The sequence below is a fragment of the Alexandromys fortis genome, unplaced genomic scaffold, assembly GCF_014885135.2.
Source record: "Alexandromys fortis isolate MF-2015 unplaced genomic scaffold, M_Fortis_MF-2015_v1.1 scaffold_9, whole genome shotgun sequence".
NCBI classification, from domain to species: Eukaryota; Metazoa; Chordata; class Mammalia; order Rodentia; family Cricetidae; genus Alexandromys; species Alexandromys fortis.
In genome coordinates, this window is record NW_026067892.1 from 4147097 (window position 1) to 4159224 (window position 12128).

Consider the following 12128-nt stretch of genomic DNA (forward strand, 5'->3'; position numbering starts at 1 on the left):
TAAGTTTGAATAGGAAGAGTCCGTGGCATTTGGTAAGATGTGCTCTGGCATTCCATCTGAGAGTGTCCCTTCTCTTCTGGACCGGAGACACTGTTTCAACAGTCAGCACTCTCCGTGTTCTGGAAATGAACTCTTGCTTGTTACTTTTATTTAATTCTTTGCCCTTTCAATTCCCAGCCATCCATCCAACAGATGGCTTGCTTTCCACTTAGCACCCGGAGCGCTGTCGGGGATGTTTTAGACTAAGGGGCTTTTTATCTTCAGGTGACGTCTCTGAACCACAAATATTTCCGCACACACTTGGAGGACAGCCTCTCCTTGGGTCGCCCCCTTCTCATTGAGGACATTCGAGAGGAGCTGGACCCTGCTCTGGATAATGTACTCGAAAAGAACTTCATTAAATCAGGCACCGCTTTCAAGGTGAGTGTTTTGTAAAGGATAAAGAACACTGGTGGCCTCCCCTTGGCCTCAGCTCAGTGGTCGAGCTGTCTCTTTGGGGTGGTGATGTTTTGTGCACTGGAAACCAGCGTGTTCAGATGGGCTGTTTCCTCTAGGAGATTGCTTCTAGACGCCAGCAGCTTATTTCTTGCCTGTTCCCTTCCAAAGTGGTAGCTATTGCTTTTCTCTTTAAAACATACTTTATTTTAATTATGTGTCCGTTTGTGTGTGGGGTGTGTTCATGTGAGTGCAGGTGCCCTCAGAGGCCAGAAGAGGGCGCCAGATCCCCTGGAATAGACAATAAAGGTGACGATGAACAGCTAGTGTGTGGATGCTGTGAACTGAACTTGGGTCTTCTGTAAGAGCAATATTGTTCTTAACCATTGAGCCATCTCTCCAGCTCCAACTTTACTCTGCTTTGAGTTGATTTAATTCTTAATTTAAAAATAATCACACATATTTATAGGGTGCAATGTAGTGTACTTGACAAAATTACTGAATGAGTTCTTGAAATTTTACCCTTTAATGGATACATACAAATGAATTATTGTATGTATGTATGTTATTGGTGGGAGCCATGCAATTCTGATTGCTTTCATTGTTTTTATAATATATATTTTAAAAAAAAGCCCCAGAAGGGCAGTATCCTTGCAAGAGTATTCAGTTGGTAGAAATGAAGAAACACATTAAGGAAACAGGTTTCTTATCTTAATAACAATATAATCGCGCTACACGGAAATGACATATATATTATATTAGCTGTATATTAGAAAAGTGGTTTTGCAAGCCAAATACATATGCAAATCCAAAGAAAACCTGGATCTCCTCACTGAAGGAAATAGCATTTTAATAAAGACTGTAGACATTGATTTGTTCATTTCTGTCTTTACTAACTTTCAGTCTAAACTCAATGACTTTGCCAGAAGCCACAGAATTCTGTTCCCGACTGCTATTGCCAACACAAATTGTTTTCAATATAAGTGTCTCTTTTTTTAATTGGTCTCATTCTCTACTTTGAAGGTTCATTGGTTTTATTTTCTTGATAAATGACAGCATTTAGATTCGATCATTTCACTTCCAGTTTGTTAAATTCCCTGACTACTAGGGAAGATGTGAGGAACGAGGGTTTTCTTCTTAAACACAGATTTACCTGGTTCTCTTTACAGCTTGAATTCCTTCCCCCCCATTTACATGTATGTGCGTGTATGCATGTGTGCATATGTGTTTGCGTGTAGAATGAGTCATTCTCCAGCAGCCTTCCGCCTTAGTCACCGAGGCAGGTCTCAGAGTTCACCGACATGACTAGCCTCCCTAGCTAGCTTGCTCTAGAGACTAGAATCACAATTACAGGTGGGTTGCCAGGTTCCCCCAGCAATTTTCATGTGACCTGGGAATCCAGACTTCAGTCACCATGCTTTCGTGACAAGCTATTAACTCTTGAATCATCTCCCCAGCGCCGCACTTTGAACAAATGCATATGGAGCATTGGTGATCTACTGAAGCCTGGAAGAGTGAATTTAACTTAATGAATAAAACTGAGTCAACATCCTCAAGAATTCCTTTTGTTTTCCTGTGAGGTTACAAAGTGCAAATTTTCTTTGCTAGAAAAGGGAGCCAGGAATAAAATCTTGGCGATTGCTTCGGCCGTTGTGGGTTCACCCACAATTTGGAATCATTCTTAGAAGTGTTCGGTTGATGGGAGCCGGAAGGAGGCTCAGCTCTTCAGAGCCCATGCTGCACTTCCAGGATGGGTTCAGTTCCCAGCATCCACAGGGCAGCTCACAGCTGCCTGTAATTCCAGTTCCAGGTGATCTAAAGCCCTCTTCTGACCTCTGTGGCGACCAGGCATGCATGTGGTACAGATATATACATGCAGGCAAAACACTCATACACACACACACACACAAAATTTAAAAAACCCATTTAGTTGACAAATAGAAATTATATATATATCTTCAAAGGGTACCATGTGGTGTCTTGTTATTCATGTATATTGTGTAATATACAGTCGAATGCATGACTAGCCCATTTGGTGCCCATCTGTGCAATAGATGTCTGGAATATGTCAGACTAGAAATGGAAGTTTGTGCTCTTTGGCCAGCCCTCCCCCAACACCCAGGCCACCCCTTACCCTCCCCTTCCCTGCACCAAATATCCTGTGTTGGATTCTCAGCTTCTAGGAGCTCCACCCTTTTAGATTCCATATGTAAGCGTAAAGTCATGTATAGTGTTTGTCCTTCTGAGCCTGGCTTGTTTTGTAAGAAAGGTTACAGAGCCGCCATTACTGAGGTTGCTTGCAGGACCTTGGATTCTCGTCCTCAGTTTGAGGATGTGTCAGAGGTTGTAGCAAGGTTCCCATCCCATGTCCAATCAGGACTCATTAGAAATTTAAGTCATTTAAAAATGTTAGGGTTTCTACCTGGTTTTTAAAAGGTAAAAAATGTCACACATGCACATACACACACACACACAAAATAAGTTGGGCAGTAGTGGCACAGAGGTAGGTGAATCTCTGTGAGTTCAAGGCCAGCCTGGTCTACAAGAGCCAGTTCTAGGACAACTAGGGATGTTACACAAAAAAGTAAAAGTTTTGTTTTTTAATATACTACAAATAGTAGTGTTTAAGGTTAATATTATGTTTCTAATATTTATTTTGAAAATTATATCGACTATGTTGTCAAATATGTTAGAGATACGGCTGTGGAATGCAGAAAAGAAGTGATAGTTCCTAAAAACAGCTCTGCACTCGGATATAATTTCACTGTCTAGGGGAAAATAATAAAATTGATGCGGGTTGATAAATGCTGGAATTTAAAGTCAGGTCTTGGACGTGCCTAGGTTTTCCTTTATTCCTTGTTGGTTTGAGATCAGCTTCTCATTCGATTTGCTGTGGACAGCAGCTAAGAACATCTCCAGGCAGAAGGACAAATCTGAATTACTCTAAGTTGGATAGGCTTTGTTATTTAAGATCTGTGATTAAAATTTCCCAACTCTCCTTCCCAATTCATTCACACATCAACAGCCTTGACCCCTGGGGAACCTACTCCTATCTCAAACTCTCAGTGCCCCTGCCCCATGCCCCTGCATCTTTTAAATTGTTTTCTTTCTTTCGGGCTATACATTTGTATTCTTTTAAAAATTTGGATTAAAATTTTGTTTTAGAATTTCATACGTATTTACATCATTTTCCACCCCTCCCTCCCATTGTTCCAGCACCTTCTGTATCTTCCTGCATACTCCCAAATCCATGACCTCTTCTACAGTTTTTCTTCTCTCTCTCTCTCTCTCTCTCTCTCTCTCTCTCTCTCTCTCTCTCTCACACACACACACACACACACACACACACACACTACTGAGACCATTTAGTGTTGCTTGTTTGTATATATTCTTAGGGCTGACCATTTGGGATTGCATGACCTGTCGGGACCTCGCCTCTCCCTCTCTCTGAAGCCAGTGATTGCCTGTAGCCTTTCCTCTAGAGGCGGGGCTGTATGGGGTTTCTCCCATCCACATGGGTCTATCCACTGGTATCATCGCGCAGGTCTTGTTTAGGCAACTTGAAGCTGTTTTGAATTTAACATTTGAACTTGTGTAGGTGAAAGTCGGTGACAAGGAATGTGACATCATGGACACGTTTAAACTTTACATCACCACAAAGTTGCCAAATCCTGCCTTTACCCCCGAGATCAACGCCAAGACGTCGGTCATTGACTTCACTGTCACCATGAAGGGACTCGAGAACCAGTTACTCAGGAGGGTCATTCTAACAGAGAAACAGGTAAGTACTCTCAACATAAAAGCTCAAACTCACAATAAGTGTTTAAAATTGATCAGGAGGGTCCGTGAGATGGCTCAGGAGGTAAAGGTATAAGCAGAGACTGCTTGTTCATTTCGTGGTCACCCAGACCCGAATAATAACACAGAAACTATATTAGTTACAATACTGTTTGGCCAATAGCTTAGGCATATTTTTAGCTAACTCTTACATCTTAAATTAACCCATAATTCTTGTCTGTGTTAGTCATGTGACTTGGAAACTTTTATAAGTGAGGCATTCTCATCTTGCTTCCTCTACATCCGGGTGAAGACTGCAGACTGAGACTTTCCTCTTCCCAGAATTCTCCTGTTCTTGTTGCTCCACCTATACTTCCTGCCTGGCTACTGGCCACCGGCTCTCAAAGCCATGGATTTAATCCTAGCCACATTACTTCCTTAGCAAATTAAAGATTCTTGTGTCAGAAAAAGAGAGAGATACAGTAAATATAGATTCAGATGAAAAAAAAAACCTCTAACAGTTTACAGTGTGTTTAAAAATATATGTAGGCTTGAGAGAGAAAAGAAAAAGGATAAAATCCTTTAAAAAAGAAAGAAAGAAAAAGAGTAGTTAGGTTTGGTGGCATACACCTTTAATCCCAGCACTTGGGAGGCAGAAGTTGGAGGATCTCTATGTGTTCAAGGACAGCCTGGTCTACAGAGTGAGTTCCAGGAGAGCCAAAGATAAACAGAGAAACCCTGTCTCAAAAAAAAAAAAATTAAAAATAAAAGTTAAATAGATTTTAAAATAAAGCCACATAAAGATGGAAAATACACAGAGAATCTGGATACTATATGTTACTGTCTTGTCTTTGAATGGTTTGATGGCTGATACTCTTTGTTTAGAGTATTGGTTACAAGTTGTTATGGATAATGGTCAGGATAAAAGCTAAACAAAGAAAATTAGATTCAGAGTTCTTGTTTTGAAATGAAAAAATATATGACTCAGTTATCCTCAATCCCCAGACAACACACACACACACACACACACACACATACACACACACTTCCTGCTCCTATTCTTATATCTTTGTGTGTATTGATTCTGCACATTTCAATCCATAGTGCTGTGTATTGTCTTGAGACACCTGAAAAATTTAATAAAAGCAATGATCCCAGAGAAAAGAAAATTCCCCTGGATGGCCAATATATGTACCCTATAAAGATTTGTCACTTGTATTGGTTTAATAAAACACTTACTGGCCAGTAGCCAGGCGGGAAGAATAGATGAGGTGACCAGAATGGGAGAATTCTAGGAAGAGGAAAGGCTCAGTCTGCAGTCATCACCCAGATGCAGAGGAGGCAAAATGAGAATGCCTCACTAATAAAAGATGCCAAGTCACATGACTAACACAGACAAGAATTATGGGTTAATTTAAGATGTAAGAGTTAGCTAAAAATATGCCTATGCTATTGGCCAAACAGTGTGGTAACTAATATAGTTTCTGAGTGATTATTCGGGTCTGGGTGGCCGGGAAATGAACAAACAGTCTCCGCTTAATTAAAGGTGATGGCTACCAAGCCTGAAGACCTGAGTTCGATCCCTGGTACCCACATGGTGGAAGGAGGGAATCAACTCTTAGGTTGTTGCATGCCCCCCATAAACAAACAAACAAATGTGAATAATAAAATAGATTAGGATGTTGTTATAGCAAATATATGGAAAATATAAGCCAATCGTATTTCCTCTTGTTAGCATAAGGAAATATTTCTTTCTCAGTAGTAATTTCTGTTAGAAGATTATATGACTCAGTTATCCTCCATCCCCAGACAATAAACACACACACACGCACACTTCCTGCCTCTGTTTTTATATCTTTGTGTGTATTGATTTTGCACATTTCAATCCGTAGTGCTGTGTATTGTCTTGAGACACCTGAAAAATTTAATAAAAGCAATGATCCCAGAGAAAAGAAAATTCCCCTGGATGGCAATTAGCCACTGCTGGGATTTCTGATATTGCAGTGCAATAATGTAATGATATAAGGAACAATATTTCAAATGAAATTTGCATTGGAGGGGGGGAATCAATTAGGTATAACTAAGGGTATTGGTGGAGCAAGGAGCACCTTAGGCCTGTAATATTTTAAGAGCTAGATATCTTTTAAGATGTTCGGAAAACTCAATTTTATGCATAAAATATATTTGCATATATTAACTAAATTTGCATAAAGCACAAGATAGTTTACACTTACTTTGATATAATTCATTTTAGTATTCAAGGAGAAGGCAAGGTGAGCGATAATAAGAGCAAAGAGGCATGGGGGGAGGAAGAGAGCGATGGGTGAAGAGAGGGAAGGGAAGGTGTGTGGGTGGAGGGCCGTGGGATGAGGAGAGACGCTCCAGAAGGTAAAGAGATGTGACACCATCTCTCCTTCAGGAGCAAAATAGCAACGGCATCCTACTTGTTTACTAGAAGTGGTTCCCCACTAGGGGCAGACCATCAAAACCCTAGCCTTCCAGATGGCTACCTCCATCCCCTCTCGGGTCCACACCGGTCGCCAGTGGTCGACAGGTGCTGCTCGTCTAGTCTGAATGGTTTCTTACTGGTGTAGCTCCCCCAAGAGGCTTATTACCTAAAGCTCTCTCCAGTGCCCACATCCCTCTTCTTAACGCTGATGCCTCTTTAAAACACCCACTGGCATGCTTGAGCCAGCCTTGCTGGAGAGCACTGAAGACAAGCTTTATAAGCAGAGTGTCTCCTCCTGACAGCCCTGGAGTCACAGAGGATGAGGGTCTGTCCCCATCTGTGACAACGTTTCCCAAGGCCTCCTGGAAGCCCCTCAGGTCCCCATGATACCTACCTTTCCCTATTGTATTAAAAAGGAATTGAGTGTGATTTCATTGTTTGGGTTTTCCTATACATGCGTGTGTATTCATATATGTGCACACACATGTGCATGTGAAGGTGTGTGTGTTTGTGTTCATATATGTGCACACATATGCGTATGTGAAGGTCTGTTCATATACATGCTCACGTATGTGCATGTGAAGGTGTGTGTTCATATATGTGCACACATGTGCCTGTGAAGGTTCATGCTCATATATATATACACACACACATGTGCATGTGAAAGGGTGTGTTCATATATGTATACATATGTATATGTGAAGGTATGTATTCATATATGCACATGCATGTGCATGTGAAGATGGGTGTTCATACACATACACATATACATGTATGTGAGAAGGTGCGTGTTCATATAGGTGCACATATATGCACATGTGGATGTGTGTTTGTTCATATATATGAACACATATGTGCAAATGAAGGTCAGAGGCCAATGTCAGGTGTCTTTCTTGATTATTCTCCACCTAATTTTCTGAGATAGATTCTGTCACTGAATCTGGAACTCACCAGTTAGGCCAGATGACTGGCCAGCAAGCCCTTGGGATCGCCCTGTCTCCAATTCTCCAGCACCGCAGTTCCAGGCATGCTCCACCAGGTTCAGCTTTTTACACAGGTGCTGGTCGTCAGGACCTCCTCCTAAGTCCACATGCCTGTGTAGTAACCACTTCAGCATCTCAGCCACCTCTGCATCCCCAGGGATGGTTATTTCAGTGGAAGCAGTTCCTTAGCTAGTCTCCTGCAAGCGTGGTCACACTCATCACCATCCTAGGGCACCCCACAGCCTGCCAGTGGGATGGCAGGGAAACTAGTCAGGGTTCGAGGACAGGGTTAGGTCCATCTCTGCAGCGACCACTGTGGTTAGGTGGCACTGGGATGCTCTGCAGGGGTTCCACCTTCTCCCAGGTAGACAATACGCGATGGGAACGAAAGTCCTCCACTCTGCCAAGCCTCAAAGTGGGTGCTCTCAAGAATTTACAGCTCCTGCCTGTTAGATGCCAAATTCTGGATGAAAATAACGTGTAGGCAGACTGATTGAAGTCATGAAAGGCGTTTGACTCAGTGCCGGGCTGTAGCTTTTGATCATCCATTTGCTTTCAGAAGACTTGTGAAGTTAGTGGGGTTTCTGAAGAGGCTTTGCAAGGAATGTTCTCAAGTTAGCGCTTTGATTTACCTTGAAATATAATCCTAAATGCAAAATGTGATTCTGCATATAGATGAGGAAACGCTGCTGCCTGAGTGTCACAGAGGGCTAGGATGTGGCTTAGTCGGCAGAGGACTTGCTCGGCATGCACAAAACCCTCAGTTCCAATGCACAATCAGGGTGTGTGCAAGCACAAGCCTGTAATCCAGCACTAGGGAGGCAGGAACAGGAGAGTAAAAAGTTCAAGGTCATCCTCAGCTCCTTGATGAGTTTAAGGCCATCCTAGGCTACAGGAGACCCTGTCTCAAGAACAAAATAACAACAACAACAGCAACAACACACACACAGAGCCATATCTGTGCTCTCTGGGTTTAATGAGAAACTTTGCTTCCATGTTTAAGGTAGAAGAGCGATTCAGGATGATTCTGAACATCACCCTTGCATGCACACCCTCATACATGTGGGAGCCCCAACACGTGTAAAAACATATATATGCACACATGCATGCCCCTTCACGTCTGTGAAAAAAATAAGTAAAAAGATGACTGTTATTAAGGGCACTTTGATTTAAACTCTACAAGAATGCTTGTCACTGTTAAACATCCTAGGCTTGAAGGGTGGGCTTGGACTCTGCAGGAGGACAATGTCCTGGCTCTCAGGAGACTCAGCCGAGTGTTTAGGAGTAAAGAGTCTCTGGGGATCTGAACTCAGGTTTTCATAGTTGTACATTAGATGTGTTATTGACTGGGCCATCTCTCAGCCCCAGAACTATGGAATGTTAGCACCAGTGGGCATCGTTTTCTCAATTGTCCAGAGAAACAAAAATATAAATTGGTCCGACTAATGATAATCCTTTCTTCCACTGTTCAAGGCGCAATTTTGTTGAACCCTTTGGTGTTGCTGTTAAAACACCAGTGAGCCTGGTTTTCTGTAAGTACCGGTGACGAGGATGCCCAGGTTCCATTGTCTGTGTCTTGACCACAGGAGCTGGAGTCGGAGAGGGTGAAGCTTCTCGAGGACGTGACTTTTAACAAGCGGAAGATGAAGGAGCTTGAGGACAACCTGCTGTATAAGCTGAGCGCCACGAAAGGTACCACGTCCTTAAGAGGCCGTCAAGCCCTGGCTCCCGAGGAAGGAGCTCATTTAATTGCGGGCCCCCTTCAGTGCCTCGGCGACCACAGATTGGAGGAAATAGCTCACTTCCCAATGCACAAGCAGGCGGGGTGGCTTCCGTGTGGGCGTTAAGGAAACACCACGGGGAATCTGATGTCTGAATTAGCAAGTGGAGTCAGCGGCTGAGACTAGTACCACCTTGTTGATATAATCACCCTCTTCTGAGCCAAACAAGGGCTCCTAAGCAGAACCTAGGAGCTCATGATGGCCTCATTTGCTTGCCCAGAGGCGTGTGTTCCGTCTTTTTTGTTTTTATTTTATTTTTATCAATCAATCAGCTCTTTCATTTAGCATTGAAATGAAGCTACTATGATGGGTCACGTACAGCACATGCCACTTGTAATCAGGAAAACGTGTCTAACCGAGGGCCTGGCTCATCTCAGATGACTCCCACTTAGAAGTCAAGGGTACTGTCTCCTCTGGGTAGCCAGAATCATTATACCACACCCCAGTTTGCAGCGGTGCCCTCTCTGTCATACACTGAAGAAAAAAGGTTTTCTGTGCAGACCTGTAACCCCAGCCCTTGGGAGGAGTACCTGAGGCAGGAGGATTGCTGTGGGCTGCCAGGGCTACATAGTAAGCACCAGGCCAGTCAGAGCTATACAGCAAGACCTTGGCTCCCAACAAGGAAACAAACAGAAAACAAACAAAAAACAAACCCAAAATTTTATGCAAAGAAAAGGGAATCAACAAGCAAAGCAGTATTTTTTTTTTTTTGATTTTTCGAGACAGGGTTTCTCCGTAGCTTTTTGGTTCCTGTCCTGGAACTAGCTCTTGTAGACCAGGCTGGCCTTGAACTCACAGAGATCCTCCTGTCTCTGCTTCCCGAGTGCTGGGATTAAAGGCGTGTGCCACCACCGCCCAGCTCCAGCAATATTCTTTAGGCAAACCCAGCAGCCCCGTTAAATTCCACCATGTGTTAGTAGTTGACTTAGAAGTCCATTCCGTTGTCACTTTAATCCCTGGGTCAGAAGAAAACTAAACCTCAGTATCCAAGAATGATGATGGCCTTAGGATGCCCTCAAGGCAAGGTGTGGTAGCACACACCTGTAACCCCAGCTGCTTGGGAGGCTGGGGCACAGGGATTGGGGATGTGAGACCAGCTTGGGCTATAGTAACGAGAGCTGGTCTCAAAATAAAATCTTAAAAAAGGAGCTATGATTCTGGCTGTGGGATAGCATGGCCCAAACATGCGTTATACATACACACCTCCATACATGCATACACACAGTGAGCTCGGTGGAAAGCAGGTCTTGGTTTTCTTGGTGAGACACTTCCACTATAGCCCAGTTAATTCTCGTTAGAGGCATAGAGTGGCCTAGGTTGTCCCTATCAAGTGCTCTTTAACTCAAGAAGTGGGGAGAGAATGTCCCACTGGTCCGCCAGCTCCTCAGCCTGGGTACAGTGCTTGCATCAGCTAGTACCCCAAGATAGAGAACTTATGGCCTGGAGACACCATGGCGAGAATTGCCAAGGCGATAATGGGGTGACAGTATATCCCACAGGTGCCACTGATACTCCTGGAGGCAGGGTTCTTGTCTTCAAACATTTGAACCTGTTGGGCAGGGGAGATGGCTCAGCCAAAAATGTGCTTGCCTGGCCAAGCAAGAGGATGGACCGAGTTAGGTTCACTAGAATCCATTTTAAAAAGCCAGATGTGGTGGTGCAGGCCTGTAATCTCAGTGTGGGGAAGTCGAGTCAAGCAGATTTCTGAGTGATGCTGACCAGCCAGCCTAGCCTACTTGGTAAGTCTCAGGCCAAGAGAGAGACCCTGTCTCAAATACGAGGGGAGGGAATGTCAGACTTTGAGGGACTATACCTAAGGTTGTCATGTACCTGCAAACAAATGAACAAGAACACACACACACAAACGCACACATGCACACATGCATGCATGTGCACAAACACACGAAAATCAGAACAGATACCGTCATATTGTCTTTTGCTTTTGCTTTTCAGGTAGAGTGGAGGATGAAGAGCCCTCAGTAGGAATGTTTAGAAAGATCCAGTCTCTGGGTGGTGGTTGGACCAGGGACTCTTTGGTGTTGAGTTCTCCTTCTTGTGGCCTCTGGGTTAGAGACCCAGTATCTGAAACAAGCTTCCTGTTCTTCTGTAATTCCTTTCTGCACCTGCGGCTTTGATTCTCAGGTTCCTTGGTGGACGACGAGTCTCTCATTGGTGTCCTGCGCATCACCAAGCAGACGGCAGCGGAAGTAAGCGAGAAACTCCACGTGGCCGCCGAAACGGAGATCAAGATCAACACAGCTCAGGAGGAGTTCCGGCCTGCGGCCACGCGGGGCAGCATCCTTTATTTCCTCATCACAGAGATGAGCATGGTCAACATCATGTACCAGACCTCACTGGCTCAGTTCCTCAAGTTGTTCGACCAGTCCATGGCCAGGCAAGTCCTCCCTGCCTTCCCCTCCGTCATTTTCAAGATCGCAAGTTAAAATTTTGTGTTGGTAGCTTGGGGGGGGCGGGCAGGGATTGCTCCGTCTATGAAGTCTCTGCCACAGAAGCATGAAGACTTGATTCAGGTTCTCAGCACCCACACAAATGGTCTGGGCATGACTGCAGACATCTGCAAATGCATGCTTGGGAGTAGAAGTGGATGGATCACTGGAGCTCCCTGGCCAGCCAGTGTAGCCAATCAGTGAGCTCCAAGTCCAGTGAGAGACCCTGTCTCCAAAAATAAGGTGGGTACTAGAG

General features: G+C 44.0%; 1 protein-coding gene across 1 annotated transcript in view; it reads left to right on the forward strand.

Annotated features, from left to right (window-relative positions):
* Window positions 1-12128, forward strand: part of Dnah8 (dynein axonemal heavy chain 8) — a 242096-nt gene that overhangs the window by 151679 nt on the left and 78289 nt on the right. The window contains 4 exon segments of the mRNA XM_050139863.1: window positions 265-420; window positions 4034-4216; window positions 9231-9336; window positions 11568-11820. Coding sequence (XP_049995820.1) covers window positions 265-420; window positions 4034-4216; window positions 9231-9336; window positions 11568-11820 — 698 coding nt within the window.